The sequence below is a fragment of the Eretmochelys imbricata genome, chromosome 5 (assembly GCF_965152235.1).
Source record: "Eretmochelys imbricata isolate rEreImb1 chromosome 5, rEreImb1.hap1, whole genome shotgun sequence".
NCBI classification, from domain to species: domain Eukaryota; kingdom Metazoa; phylum Chordata; order Testudines; family Cheloniidae; genus Eretmochelys; species Eretmochelys imbricata.
Genome location: NC_135576.1, coordinates 83,742,933 through 83,758,920, shown reverse-complemented (window position 1 = coordinate 83,758,920; position 15,988 = coordinate 83,742,933). Strand labels below are relative to the sequence as shown.

The 15,988-nt window shown below is 38.5% G+C and overlaps 1 protein-coding gene across 1 annotated transcript in view; it reads right to left on the bottom strand.

Annotated features, from left to right (window-relative positions):
- Positions 1 to 9,199: 9,199 nt before the first annotated feature.
- ROR2 (receptor tyrosine kinase like orphan receptor 2) overlaps positions 9,200 to 15,988 on the bottom strand; it is a 61,371-nt gene continuing 54,582 nt past the window's right edge. The window contains exons 5-8 of the mRNA XM_077816368.1: positions 15,390 to 15,704; positions 13,889 to 14,134; positions 11,809 to 12,011; positions 9,200 to 10,642 (exon numbers count right to left, since the gene is read on the bottom strand). Coding sequence (XP_077672494.1) covers positions 9,200 to 10,642; positions 11,809 to 12,011; positions 13,889 to 14,134; positions 15,390 to 15,704 — 2,207 coding nt within the window. The remainder of the gene's footprint in view (positions 10,643 to 11,808; positions 12,012 to 13,888; positions 14,135 to 15,389; positions 15,705 to 15,988) is intronic.

The following is a 15,988-nucleotide window of genomic DNA, read 5'->3' as shown; positions in this document are numbered from 1 at the left end:
AGGAGGTGGGAGGAGGTGGTACTGAGCCCAAAGCCGGTGACCCCAGAGAGAAACATCCTGGTGCCAAAGATCTCTGTAGCTGCACAGATCTTCGGCCTGAAGCAATAGCAGTACTGACAGGCATAACAAGTCCCTGGTCGCAGCGTAAGCTTCTGGCTTAGTTGGTATGGAACAGGTTGCTGACCTACAGGGATCACATAGATGACTGCTTAGTTGCCACCAAAGTAGCTGGTCTCAACAGTCTCTGAGATGGCAGCAGCGTTGACAGCTCTGGTCACTGTAAATAAGCCAGTATAGGGGAGCAGTGAGCTGAAGCGCACATGCTACCATTGGTACTGGAATGCCCTTCTGTGGAACAGTCCCGCACTCTGGACTTCAAACAGACAGATTCCAACATCTGGTTATGCTTTTGCGGCTAAGTCTGGGGCCTCATAGAAGACAGTCATGGAGATGGGGATCTCCTGCAGCCTCTTTCTGCAGGCAGAACTGGAAGAGCACTTCAGGAAGGAGTCCTGAAAGAGTTTCCCTTGGACGACTCAGGGTGCTCTGGTGCCAGTCTAAGTCATATTGGAAGCGCTCATCCCTCAGGTTCTTCATTCTGCTCTTGAAGCTGTGACAAACGGAGCACCTGTGTCTAACATCACCCTCACCCCAGCACTTAAACAGCAGGAATGAGGGTCACTAACAGGCATAGATGTTTTGTAGTCCGCATAAGGTTTGAAACCTGGGGACCTTGGCATAGGGCACCTGGTACAGGGTGGGATCTGAACATCTGATGGAGTGGAAAATCAGACTCAAAACTAAATTTCAAAATGAAAAGGAGGAAATAAGAGGAAAAAACCTAAAATTCAAGAACCAAGAGGTTTACTTTGTTCATAGAAAATACAAACACTTCAACCACCGATGACTTTGCCTGTGTGGCCAGAAAATAAAAAATTCTGCCCGTGTAAACTTGAAAAAAGTCAGAACTTGATTAGATAAACTTTACTTCCAGGTATAATGTTAGTGCTATTGAGCTGTCTCAGGGGCATTGCTAATGAACTATATAATGTTACTCTTGGGTGAGTATCTGAAAGTCTGAACCCAAATCTTCTGAGACTAAGTGATCCCTGTGAGAAGTCTTCTCACAACAAACCTCAGCTCACTCGCCTCACATCCCACCCTGCCAAAGAGGGCTTCAGTGGAAGAATCCTTCCCATATGGAATTAAATTCAATTGTTCCTTTCTGTACTGAGAAGCAGAGCTCAAAATCAGATCACTAGTGAGATTGGGAGTGACGGCTACACTGAAGCAAATTTTCCTTAGCGTATTAGAACTACAATGTGCCCAACAGGGGCGGCCCTAGACCAGCTGTCAGCAAATGGCGCCCTAGGTGAACCATGCAATCAGCGCCCCCCCACCCCCAAACCCCAGGGGCAGATCTAGGCTGAGGTTTTTGGTAAACTGGGAAATATTTTGCCCCTTTTTTTACTTTTAATGTTTTTTAAGCGTGTTTTCTTTTAAACAGAGGCTTAATTTTTCAGTTTGTCCATCCGTCTGTCCAATCAATGTTTCTGAGATCAGATAAAATAGAGACATGAAATTTTCAGAATAGATTTGTACACGACAGCTAGATGATATTTCAGGCTAATTTCAAATAAAAATGCATTAAAAATGTTAATTATAATTTTTATTATTACAAATCCAAAAACATCCATTACACTATCCTGCTTCAGCTGCCATTACCACCACATCCAATATAGAAAGAAATAAGAAAACTCTTAAATGAACTTTAACCTGTATTTACAAAACACTCTGAATAAAAAATACTCTGTGCTCTTAAAACATGACTTTTCTTGCTTTAAGTTTAAAAAATTCAGTCACTAGTTCTTTTAGATCCAGTTTTCCAACTATTTCATGCTCTATTGACATAGCGGCAAGTCCAACAAGTCTCTTGCATCACTGTTGAATGCAAATATATTTTTATCAATTTTAACTTTGAGAAGCTACGTTCCCCACTAGCTATAGAAACTGGCAAAGTGAAAAGAATGCGTAGAGCTATAAAAATGTTTGGAAAACTGTCTGTGAGTTTATTTTCACAAACAAACTTCAACACTTCTTCAGGAGTGGAATGTTTCTTACGTTGTCTTGAAAAAGCCTGAAGCTCACTACACAAATCTGTAGCATCAATGCCTTTTGAATTTTCATGAGTCAATGCCGACACCAGTATTATACAAAATTCGCTCATCTGTTTTGCTGTTTTCTTTTGCAAGCTGTAGATCTCATATAGAAAGCCAAATACTGACTCTAGTTGCTGCATCTATTGAAATCTTTCATCAACCGAGTGAATAGCAGTGTCAAGGACTGCAAAGTAGAAATTAACTTTGAACCTTTGTTTTGGGTTCTGAATGGGTGTGTCTCATCCTTCATAAGAAAACTGCTGTTTCTTTTGCCAAATGCAAACTGGCTCTGGTTCAAATTCTGTCGAAAAGTCTATTTCTTCAGCAAGCTTGAAATAATCTACCAGAGTTCTTTCGAACCCTTCATCACTTCTGAATTCCTCCAGAATATTTTTAGTTTGCTGCAGTTTTTGAATAGCAGAATGTACATTCAAGTTCTTTTCCTGAAGCTGCTTACTAGTGAGGTTAATCTTGAAAAGGATATTATACCACAAAATGAGTGAAGTCACAAATTTGAACTTGGAAAGGCCATTTGCAAGAGCTTCTGCATCTGAACGTCCCGTATTGCCAGATGATCCAGTAAAGGTAGTATCATCAGAAATTTCAATTAGGGCATCATAAATGTTTCCAAGTTCATAGCGAAGAGGCTTCAAAGCATCAATGTGACTCTCCCATCTTGTCTGACTAAGTGGCTTCACAGTTAGAGAATTCACATGGCGAGTCAGAATCTCCCAACAGCATGTTGAGCTTGAGAAAAACATATAAACACATTGCACCAGGTCAAAGAAACTGCTTGCCTCCAAACATCCGGCAGCATCACAGACAATCAAATTCAGAGAATATGCACTGCAAGGAACGAAAAGGCCCTAGGATGGATTTCCATCATTCTCCTTTGCACACTATTGTCTTTACCCTTCATATTACTCCCATTATCATAGCCGTGGCCACATGAGCTTTCAATAGATAATGACATTGTTTCAAGCTCTTGTAGAATAGTTTCAGTCATAAATGCTCCAGTCGTGTCCTTCAGTGGTATGAAACCCCCAAAAATGTCCCTCTATAAGCACTTCAACATTATCTTCATCTGCAGACTTTTCCATATCCACAAAACGAATGATCATCATTTGTTCAACTTGACTCACATCTGGTGTACAGTCCAGTATTATTGAAAAGTATTTTGCAGAATGGGCAGATTCTACAATTCTCTTTTTAATGGTATTTGCTAGGATTTGAATCAGTTCATTTTGCATATTTTTTCCTAAGTAATAAACCTGTGTTTCATGATCAGTTATTTTAAGTAGATGCTCCTTCATGACTAGATCAAACAAAGCTAGGTATTCAACAAATTTTTAAAAGTTTCCATTAGCTGGAGTGTATAATTTTTCATTTCTACCATAGCTGCAGAATGCTAAATTTTGCCCATCGAGAACTCTCACTAAAGCAATCAGATGCTCTAATATTTATTGCCAATATTCTTTTTCCTTGATCACAAGTACATTTTCTTCATCGATAGCTTTTCCTTTTTTCAATTCTAATTCAAGTTTTCCAATTTTGACAACAGTCCAAATGTTCTGTACTTCTTTCATGTGAAGAGAGAATTGAAGATATGCTTTTCCAGTCCTTCGAACCATTTTCAGTAAGTGATGTACCAATTGCTTGATTTTCTAAACAACTTGCAGCAAAAGCAAAACACAGAGTCCTTCGACACTGAATTTGTAATCAGTTTCAATGAATTTCTCCCCCATTAATGAGTTTCCTCTTGTAATGCTGAGCAGAGAATTTTCTTTTATTTCCATCCTTAGGGAAGGGAAATTCATGAACTTGTTCGGGTCCATGTTCCACGAGAATTTGCCACACACTGCATCACATCTGAGCCATGGATCTGGGTCCCCATACTGTAACTTCCTCATCCTTTCTTCCTTCTACTTCAATTTCTGCATGGGTCTCTGAAGGTGAATACATTTTCTCCACTTCCATATCAGTCTGATGCTGTGAGCTGCCTTCATCTAGAAGTAACTTTCCATCATCTTGAGTTTCCAAGTTGCTTTTTTGTGGATGTGAGCTACCCTCATCTCGAAGTAATATACCTTCATCTTGATGTTCCAAACTGCTTCCATGCGAGTGTGAGCTAACCTCCTCTCCAAGTAAAATTCCTTCATCTGGATGCTGTGAACTGCTCCCATCTTTATTTGGATTAAAGCAAAGATATTACAGGAAGGATCCCTGCTGTTTTGCTTGGTCCTTTTCCTTCTCAGCCTTTCATTGACGATACTCAGCTCCTGAGGGTTTTCTTTTTCCTCTTTGTGCCATGGGGCATTTGAATATTTTTATGTACTGTGCTCCCGACTGCAAGCATTATAGTGTTAAGGATAGTTGGCGATTTAAACCACATTGCAGCCATCCCAACATGTCTTTTCACTTCTTAAAGGTTCAATGATTAGTAACATACACTAACGTACTTATTAAAACAGTTACTTACAGCTTTTACACGGAAACAAAATGACCTTTTTTGATGTTATAACCTGACACTGGTTGTTTGGAAAGTAATCCCCTTCCTCACGGTTACCCGCTTGGAGTGTGATGTCATCACTTTTGTAGTCTATTAAGCGTTAATGCTGTAAGTTTTCTTTTATGGACCTTATTTATTACATTTGAACCAGTTATAACAAAGAAAGTTCATAATTATATAGTCTGATAATAACGCTAAGGTTTAATAACGCTTAAAGATACTCACATTTTGGATTTATAATGCTGAGAGACGTTATTCTTTGGCACCAAGAAACAATTTTCCACAGTACTTCTTCATTTTTTAACCATCTACCTGCGACGTGTGTTAAAATGACCGTTTGACATCTATCAACTCGTGATATCTCCGCTCTACATGAATTTCCAGCTATGCGACCTTGATGTATATTCGAGTTAGGTGTCACTAGCATTGCAGCTCTTGCCGCTGGTGGATGTTTCTCATTGTGGCTGAGTTATTGCTTATCAAAACTGTGAAGTGGGTCATCTTGACCCTACGTCGCAAATTGAAAAAAAAATCACTAAAATACTATTTATATTTGCAGTAAATAAAAGATGACATATTAATAAATTCTCAGAAATATAGAGAAATGAATTACAATTCATATTCTCTCCGTACATGCACAGGAACTGAAATAACATCTTAGTTATTTTATTTGTATTTTTCTCCATCTTTTTGTTTTTTTTTATTTTTCCCCCTCAAAATTGGTGCCCCATTTAACTTGGCACCCTAGGTGACCGCCTAGTTCACCTACATGGACGGGCCTCCCCTGACGCCCAACCCTGGCAGATCCAGGAAGCTCAGTACAAATGTTCTTATGGAGGGGTGTGCATGTGATCACTTAGACTTGTGGGTCAGGCTTTATGCCAATTATTAGTGTCAAATATTAAACAGTGTGATTTAAGTGATGCCTAAAGAATGAAACTTCCTCTCAAAGCTCAGAAAAATAGGATACATCTGTATTTATAAATTTGTGTTATTTATGAAATTGTATCTCTGCTTTCAAATTAGTTTTTCCCCACATAAGTAAGAGCCTACAATGCTCTTGGAGTGGTATGGCAGAGTGACTTTTGAGGGACTGTTTTAAATCCACATGAACTGAGGCACTGAATTCATTGGCTGGGAAAGTCTTACCTCTTACAGATGTATCAAAGTCATAGAAGGGCTGGAAGGGACCTTGAGAGATTATCATGTCCAGCCCCCTATGCTGAGGCAGGACCCAAGTAAACCTCAACCATCCCTGACAGGTGTTTGTCTAACCTGTTCTTAAAAACTTCCAATGACAGGGATTCCACAACCTCCCTTGGAAGCCTATTCCAGAGTTTAACTACCCTTATAGTTAGAAAGCTTTTCCTAATATCTAACCTAAATCTACCTTGCTGCAGATTACACATTACTTCTTGTCCACTGGAGACGGGACATGGAGAACAACTGATCACAGTCCTCTTTATAACAGCTCTTAACATAGTTGAAGACTTGTCAGTTTCCCTTCCATCTTCTTTTTTCAAGACTAAACATGCCCAGTTTTTTTAACCTTTCTTCATAACTCAGGTTTTCTAGACCTTTTATCATTTTGTTGGTCTCCTCTGCACTCTCCCCAATTTGTCCACATCTTTCCTCAAGACTGGCATCTGTAACTGGACACAGTACTACAGCTGAGGCCTCACCAGTGCCAAGTAAAGCCAGACAATGACCTCCCATGTCTTACATACTACACTCCTCGTACTACACTAGAGTGATATTAGCTTTTTGCAACTGCATCACATTGTTGTTGTATTCAATTTGTGACCCACTATAGCCCCCAGATCTTTTTCAGCAGTACTACCACTTAGCCAGTTACTTCCATTTTGTAGTTGTGCTTTTGATTTTCCTTCCTAAGTGCAGTACTTTGCACTTGTCTTTATTGAATTTTATCATGGTGATTTCAGACCAATGCTCCAATTTGTCAAGGTAATTTTGAACTCTAATCGTATTCTCCAAAGTGCATGGAACCCTTTCCTGCTTGGTGTTATCTGCAAATTTTATAAGCATGCTCTCCATTCCACTACCCAAGTTAATAATAAAAATATTGAATATTACGGGATCCAAAACTGACCTTAGAAACAGTTTTTCAACAAGTGGAGGACCCCCACTTTATAGTATCTTCATCTAGACCACATTTCCCTGGTTTGTTTATGATTATCATGGTTTCTCAAAAGCCCACGGGTATATTTTGTACTGCCGCCTTTCTTCTGCTCTGTAGTAAAAGCAACTAAAATAGCTGGAAAAACTAGAAGCAACATCCCACCACTATGTAACGTGAACTTTGATTTTATATGCATCCTTTAGTTCAGAGCAGCATTTTGCAATTCAGATAATTGAAGTATTTATATTTTTCCATGTCTCACCTGATTTTACAATGTTTAGAATACTCAAAGGCCTGGCAATTAGCAGAGCACAAATGGGATAAATGGGGAAACAAATGCCTAAAGAGTTCCCTTACACTTCCCCTCTTCCACCATCAGTTGGGTTGAGAGATGATTTAGGCTTCACATAAGGAGAAAACAAATCATAAAATGCTTGATTTTTTTTCTGATTGCACTGATACGCTAAATTTATGAGCAGTGAGGATGCAGATTAGGAGAGTTTATAAAACCAAAAAAATTGTGAAGATGTTGGATTGTATTAACTGTAGTAAACTTTAGGATGTATTGTTCAGAACTGGTTCCATTGTGCATCAGTAATTAATATTTGATTTCTCTTACTGGAGAATTTTGGACATCACTTGACCAGCCTTGCCTCTAATTCTTTGTCAGTAAATAAAAAAGTAAGCAAAAGAGAAGATGACAAGCGGAATATGCTGTTACATATCAAAGCCAAAATAATTAAAAAAAAGACAAAAGTAGTAATTCCAAAATATTTATAATGTTTTATTAATAGCATCCAAAGCCGCCTTACATGAACAAAAAGCAGTAGAGCTTTTTCATTGTTTTCCTACCAGTGCATTTCCAAGTCCAGGTGAAAAGCTAGAAACCAGTAAAGCAGTGACCTAGGCTGTAGGTTACAATGATGCACACCTTGTAAGTAGATCCAAATTGAGTATAGTAGTAGTTCAAAAAAAGCTGTAACCATGAGGAACTTTGGCCATTTCCACTTCTACAGTGTACTTCATTTCACAAAGTGTTGTAACAAAAATAACTTCTGTAGGAGCTGTAAAGATAACTTAATCCAACGTTTTGCATCACTTTATTGGATATGCTGTGTTGGATTTACAATTTATGACTATACTGCGTGTAGGCTATTACAATACTACAGTACGTGTGTGTATTACAGAAACAGTCATGAAATGTATAGACCTGCTTATATATTTTACAAAATGAACCAAAAAAATACAATAAAACTGCATCCCAAGTGGATAATGTAAACGATTAAATTATAAAGCCTTTTCTTCAAAGTTCAAAATACTTAAATGAAAAAGGTATATAAAATGTAATAAAACATAAATTACATTTAAAGATCTGTACATGATTCATCTTGCAAGAAGCACAAAAACAGCATTCTGTACAATACTGCTTATTTTGGTCTTCTAAAATTCAAAAATCCATTTTCACTAAAAAGGCAAGAAACTAACAAGGTTTTACATGCAATCTAGCACTATCCTCACTAAAATCAGGTGAGTTCATAACCCTGCAAAAAACTTTTAAAATGTAGAAATATGTATCTTAAGCCCTTTTCTGTACTTGACAACCAACATGCAACAGAAGTTGGATTGTTAAGTTAGTGCACAGCCTCCAATGTGTCTGCTTTTGGTTAACAATGTATTAAGGCTACTTGCTGCTAAAAATATGCAGCAGTGAAGGAACTCATTCACAGAGGAAATCAACTGATCTCATTGGAAGTTTCTGCCATAGTCCCTGGGAGTAATGTAAGAAAGACATTCTCTCTTTTCTCACGTTATGTCCCGTTTCCCTAATTTTCTGCCTATTGTAATACAAACATGGAACGATATTCTTAACTTGTTTTTTTCAGATTTAAAAAATAAACATACAATCTCTTGTCCATTATATCAAAGAGATAAATACTATATGCTAAGCTGTCCATCACATCCAGGGCACTTCTTCACACTCAGAGCAATCCTGCGTGCTACTGTAGTTTGATTCCTTTTTCTGTTATTGACTTAAGAATAATTCACTAAAATTACAATCACAGATCATGATATACATGATGTGCAATGCTACTCCGCAATATGTTGCACAGCAACAGTACATTATAGTAAAGCAGCCTCTCTCAAGAATGGTAGTCAAAAAAATTAGAAACAGCAATTCTATACCATCATGTTTGTTGCCATCAGATTTTTGCAATGATCAATAAACTTGGTATATCATTACTGCTGAATTTTATTTGATTTTATTTTTAAGTTTGGTCAGTTGTGGCTAAAAAGTCAGATCAAAATGACTGATCTTAAGTCAAAGGGACTACAGTCTCCAGCTGCACTGAAGTGATGTGAAACTTTCTCTTAGAAGTGAGTCCAATTTTATTAGGCTTCGGATTGAATCTCCGCTTCATCCATCTGAAGAGTGTCATTATCCCCTAGTAATTCTGTTTCTGGTACAGAACCCTCCTCCTCCTCCTCTTCCTGGACAGGTTTTTGGGCTACATCTTCTGCTCCATTATGTGTATCATCTGTACCCTCTGAGAGCAGAGCAGCCCTGTCAGCCACAGATGCATTGGAGGGTGCTGTTGTTACATAGCCTGTGCTGGTAGAACCACTCCCACTGTGATGGGAGCCTGGTTTTGGAATCATCTGTGGAGGGATTTGCTGTGGAGCCATTTGCATTGGGATTTGGACAGGGTAAAAATTTGGCAAGTAGGCGCCATACGCTGGCATCGGTTGATAACCATTGACAGGAATGTAGAGCTGAGGAGGTGGGACCATTGGTCTGATCTGCCCTTTCATTTGTATGAACTGCGGTTGAGGGAAAGCTTGAGTTTTCTGCTTTGGTCCAACGTACCTGGCATTGCTGATATTACTAACAGGGCTTGTGCTGAGAGAACTTGTTTGTGTGGTGTTGCTTGCCCCAGAGGTTTGTGCTGAGCTGTTGTAATTAGAAATGTTTCCCCACGTTCTTAGTCTATTGTGAATATCTTTAAATCTTGGTCTTCTGTTGGGGAATTCATTCCAACATTCCAACATCAAAGTGTATATCCATGTGGGGCAGTCGTCTGGACATGGCAAAACCTGTCGATTCCTTATCATTTCAATGACATCCTGGTTAGAATAACCACAGTAAGGCTGTAGGCCATAGCTGAAAACTTCCCACAGCACAACTCCATAGGACCAAATATCTGAATCAACAGAAAATTTGCCGTACATGATAGCCTCAGGGGACATCCATCGGATAGGAAGAAGGGAATTTCCCATGAGTTTAAAGTAATCAGCAGAGTAAACTTCCCTGAAAAGGCCTAAATCAGATATTTTCACATTAAGCTTATCAAATACCAATATATTTCTGGTGGCTAAGTCCTTGTGAACGATATGATGACTTGAGAGGTATTCCATTCCCGCAGCTACCTGAGTCACAATGTGAAAAAAATCTGCTGGTTCCAGAGCTGATTTTACTGTCTTGTCATCATCAGTGCTGCCAACATCAGAATGGGGAGATCTCATAACTAAAAACTCATGGAGATCACTGTGGGAACAATAACTAAAAATCATGCTGATGGGCTGTTCTTTTGTCACTATTCCCAGCAAGCAGACAATATTTGGGTGCTGTAAACGTGATCTCATCATTGCTTCATGTTTGAATTCTTCCCGAAGAGCCAATTCTGCTTTGTCTTTGAGTGTTTTGATGGCAATAGCTTGAGTCTGTTCACCGGGCGTTGTACCAAACAGATGCCCCTTGTAGACTTTTCCAAACCTCTCTTCCCCTAGCTCTTCCATAAACCTCACAGTAGACAGATTGATCTCTTTAAGTTTAGTCTGGAAAAAAAAATCAAGGTAATTCATAGTATTTTATAACACTACAATTCTCTATTAAAGACAAAACTAATGGTTACATGCTACCACAGGATGACGGTTTTGTCAAAGTTTATTTTCCATTTATATCATTGTTGTATGTTCAACTAGATCTTCATTTTACTCATAACCCTGAAATGGATGATACTATTATCAGAAGTCCAAATTTAATTGTGTTGGAAGGTGAGCATGATTATTTCAATTGATAAATACAAAAGAGCACCATATTTCTGCAAGTTGAAAAGATTATCAATTCTGGGTAAAATTGGCAGCTTTAGAAACAAGGGAGTACTTGTTTAACCATAGGGCAATCAGACCTGGTGTATACTGCCCATACAGCTCTGCCATTAAACCTCATTCCTTAATGGATTCACAAAATTAATACACAGTTTGGTTCAACTGGCAATGTCCATTTTTTCAGCTGACAGTTTCCTGAACAGGTGTTGCCAACTGTACCAAATTGTGTATTGTCTTTTTGAACTAACATTTAGTAAATACTAGGATAAAAAAAATCTACTTTAGATCTGAACTGAATTCTAACATGGAGACCTTTTAATTAGCCAGAAAATCATTCATATTCTGGAAGTTAAAAAATAGACGTTTATCAAAAATTTAAAAAGTCATTTTGATTGTACTGTCTTCTGAGGTACCCAGGCTTAGAAGAATATTGTACATAGACTCTTCCATATCCTCTTCCCCCGGTCCAATGAGGACTTCAGCATATTGGAAACCAAAGTAGAGTAATTTGGAAGTAAAATTGTTGCATGTACTGCTGAAAACAAGCAAAACTACAGGCCATTACTGGGGCAAAATTAAGAATGAATCATAGATATCAAGATTTCTAGTCACTTAAGTAAGAAGACAAAGCAAAGAATGACTAGGAGTGCCAGTTACACACACAGATACAAACTACACAGAAATATTTTTGTATTGAAAGCTGTATTGACTGTAGATTTGGGTGCTCAATTTTGGGAGATACCACAAAGGGCCTGATTTTCATAAGTTGGGTGCTTTGTAAACACTCTGAAAATCAGGCCTTTTACAGATGCCTCAATTTGGCCAAAATGTAAGGCATTCAAAACCACGACATTTTTCACAATCTTGTCCTTTAAAAAGTCTGCAAAAAATACCTGTTTGTGCTGATTAATAAGTGGCATTTCCATGTCCTGGCTAGGAGATGCCATCAACTGGCGACGTTGGGGTGTAGCAGCAGATGCCTTTTGTTTGTTCCTACACACGCAGACCAAGAAGAAAAGGCAGGCAATAACCAAAGGGATGGCTATGCTAGGAACCAGAATGTAGAGGATCCCCATTTTGCTGTTGTCACGTGGACCTGTTGGGATTTAAATATTTATTGTTTTCAGGTGATGTTGTTTTTTTAAAGTATTCAAAAGCAAAGTAAATTTAAAAAAAACTCGTGTGAATATTGAGACTAATCTTTAAACAAAAGAAGCAAATCACATGATTTTAAAACAGAAGTTACATTCTAAGTACAGGCTTTTAATTCCATCAGCCACAAACTAATTTTCCGTCAAATATTCCTGAGAATAAATGTTGAATGGACATGGCAACTAGTGGGTTCAAGGATACGCAACGAAAGCATTGGATCCATTTAATTTATAGTGTTTCAGATGTAAAATAAACTATTATTGAACTTTCCCAGTACAGAAACTGCAGAATACAGACTGTTGTGGAATTGCATTAACTTGCTTACTGGATGAAGTACAGTGATTAGTCTTCATCATTATACATGTAGGTATGCACGCATGGGCGATCTCAATGTGATAAACTGCAGAGCATATGACAAACAGTCCTTATCATCCAACTTTAACCCTTTCATCAGCACTTTGCCCATTACTTTAACTCTGCCAACACTACTGTGTTGGCCCACAAAATGTGAAATCTCTCCCCACCTCCAAATTATTTAGATACCATTGAACTTTTTGGTATCAAGGTAGTCTTATTTCTCAGGCAGACACGGATAAAAAATAGTGTCAATATATTTAATAAAGGATCTCTAAAGCATTTCTAAAATATTTTTCTGTAAAATGTGTGGCATATACAGAGTACAGGACAGCATGGTATGGTACAAAAGGTTTTATTGGCACTCATGTGGGATGCCTTATGAAATTTGTGACTATGCCATTTGTGAGTGCTTCCCTCCCAAACTCATATGAATAAAATCTTCATAACATTTCATCATGTAATATAGATTTTTTCTTTTTAGTCAAATCAAGTAATGAAGTGAGGTAAACCAGAAATTTTACATTTTACAGTTTTAATTTTAAGTACTGCCTGTCTGTAATTAAGCAACGTTTGTGAGGCTTATACTTCACACTTATCGCAGCAGGGATTGTGCCTTTTTCCTTGTTCTGCACAGTACTGAGTTCACCTTTGACACTCAAACTACCAGTAATGTCTCTAGAATGAATTCTATGCTAATGCATTGAAGCTAAAGGGACTGTAATAAAGTGTCACTATAGGGCAGGACTCCGTTGGGTTAACTAGGATGGCTTCTTGCTAATACTAATGTAAAACTGATTCATGAGCATTTTCACTACTAGGTATTTAGTCTAGAAGATTTATTTTAAAATCATGATCTGCATGGTGCCTTTGATTCTATGCTTTTGATTTTGTTTCCTATAACCAAGTATAATGCTTTATCTCCCTCTACAGGATGTGTGAATTATCATCTCCTTTTTTCCAATGCCAAAGCTGGGTAAAGGCGACTTTTGTTGGTTTCTTGGCTTAGTACATAGATTGCCATCCACCTCAAGGCCAGACTGAGAATCTATGTTCTCCAAGCTAAGATGCCTTAGATAGAAACAGTAAGATAATGCTGAATAGCGTTACATCAAACCAAATTATTTCTTAACCTATATTCAGAGCAACACCAACTATATTAACCAAATCAGAAACTAAACTGTATACGGAAATATGATATATTAAATGTATGTAATATCGTTAATTGTTGTCTCTGTTTTTTGCTCCAGAAATACAATAAATAGGCAGTACAGAGTTCCAGGCAACAAACTTTGGTCTGAAAACAACATTACAAACGTGTAACAAGAAACAATGGTGCCACACTACAACCAATGAAAACATTAGAATTGTAAATTTCTCAATGAGTGATACTCTAACAATTAGCAATATTTAAAACCATAAAAGCTTTAGGACAGTAGTAAAGGGGAAATAAAAGAGAATACATACTACAAGATGGTACTTCACACAGTTCCATGCGTACGTTTTTATTCTGTGTAAAACACCAGGGACCATCCATCTGACTTCCAGGATTTCGGCAATATGCATGTCCACCTCCTAGCTCTGGAAACTGTGTGCTTGTCAGATCATGGTTATGAGGATGCTGGGAATTCCAATGCTGACAATTGTGGCCTGATTTGGTGACACTAATGGTCCCTCTATAATCAGCTCCAGAGCCATTGTAACACTGGTGATCTGTAACAAGGGATTTCACATAAAATTAAAATAAACGAAGAGAACACTTTATTACTGCTGTTCTCACATGTAGAACTTCACCCATTAGAGGGAGTGCCATGAACCCTAAGAAGCATGGGAAATTATGCTTGCTATTAGCCCCTGGAGCCAGATTTGATTGGCTGACTCCTTCCCTTGCTTGGTTATTCTCTTTCCCCTGATCCCAGTTGCTTTTGTTTTCTCCATTCCCTCCGGCTGGTATCTTTTCCAACTCCCTGGCTGATTTTTAATCCCTCTTCCCCCACAAACACACCTCTTTGGCTGATTCTGCTTCTCAGCTACCTGGAACTAATCAGCTCCTAAGTACCTCTGCATTGCAACTCAAATGGTTACATTTCATCCTAATTGACCCCGACCAGCTCTACAAAACTGCCCCTGCTGCTCAACTCTGCTGATTGCTAGAAGAGGAGGAGGTACTGAAAGGATGGGAATTCAGAGTAAGCTTAGCAGACTATGAATCTTGCCAGCTATCTACGTATAGTCATGTTAGTCTAATGTAGCTGAGCATGTGGGTATGGTGATCAGTTATAGGGGAATGGAGTAGGTAGAGAAAAATAGCAGCATATAATAACAATGAATCTAACCCTTGGATGCTAATAAAACACCCACAGATGCATGCATCCAGTATAGCAAGGAGAATTACAGTCCCAGCTTGATTTGCAGGATTAATAGTCCATATTAAAAGAACAAAAGTTAATTATCCTAAAATGTATAGTTTCTTAACAGCCATTTCAAGTGAAGCTTTTGTGACCTACTTAAAGATTATTGAAATCCAAACAAAACCTACACATAGATGGATACGGAGTCTCAGCCAAGAGGCCAAGGACTGAACAGGACAGGTGAGTGAACTGCACTCTTACTACACAGGGATCCTACAGAACAGAGCTGTGATACACTGACAGTGGCGTGGGGAAGCTTTCACTTGTTTCTGGTGTACTTCTTGTGTGGATACAGGCCTTTATCTTCCAGAGTTGTCAATTCAGCAGCTTTCATGATCACTCAATTCCTCTAAGCGTCCCATCTAGCTCTATATTTCGCAACAGTGCAGATTATGATCAGTATTATGCATTATGAAAGGCAATCAGATCTCCTTATGAAAACATTCAGTATGACAATAAGTTTATGTAGCTAGAGTCACTGTAGACCATCTCATTTTATAATCTTGTCAGTGACGAGAGAAATAAAAAAGCTCAAAGCTTGAAACATTAAACCTTACATCTGTTGAGCCGTTCTACAGGGATCCCAATTCTTATGCAGTTGGCAGCCTCCAGAGTGTCAGGCAGTGGCAGGTCCTCACACTTGGGCAGTTGTAGTTGCATCAGGATGAGGGGATTGGACCTAGCAATGTTATATTCCTGCCTACAGAGGTCATTCTCCAGAACTTCACATTCATCCCGACACAGCTCCCTTGGCTTGGGGGTCCGAGAGCGCTCATCACACAGTGGAAACACAAAGTGGCAGAATGATGGAATGGCAAACTGCGAGCACTGATCAGATAAATGGGTAGAAGTGCCAATCATGGTAAATGCGGCTGGAAATAAGCAAAAATTACTGGATGAGCACTAGTACATAATAAACTAAACAAAACAAATAAAATAGTTTTTACGTTAACACAGCACCCTGTGTCTTGAAGGATCTCAAAGCCTATCTTTGTGCAGTATCAATAAGGTGGAGTGTGGAAGCTAGGCCGACAAATAATGCACAGAATACTGGAAAGGAAATATTGGCTAGACTTAATGGGGCAAACCCAAATGCTGTTGTATCTTTAACGTCCATGCAGAGTGCACAGGACCTCAGTTTCGATGGTGTGATTCA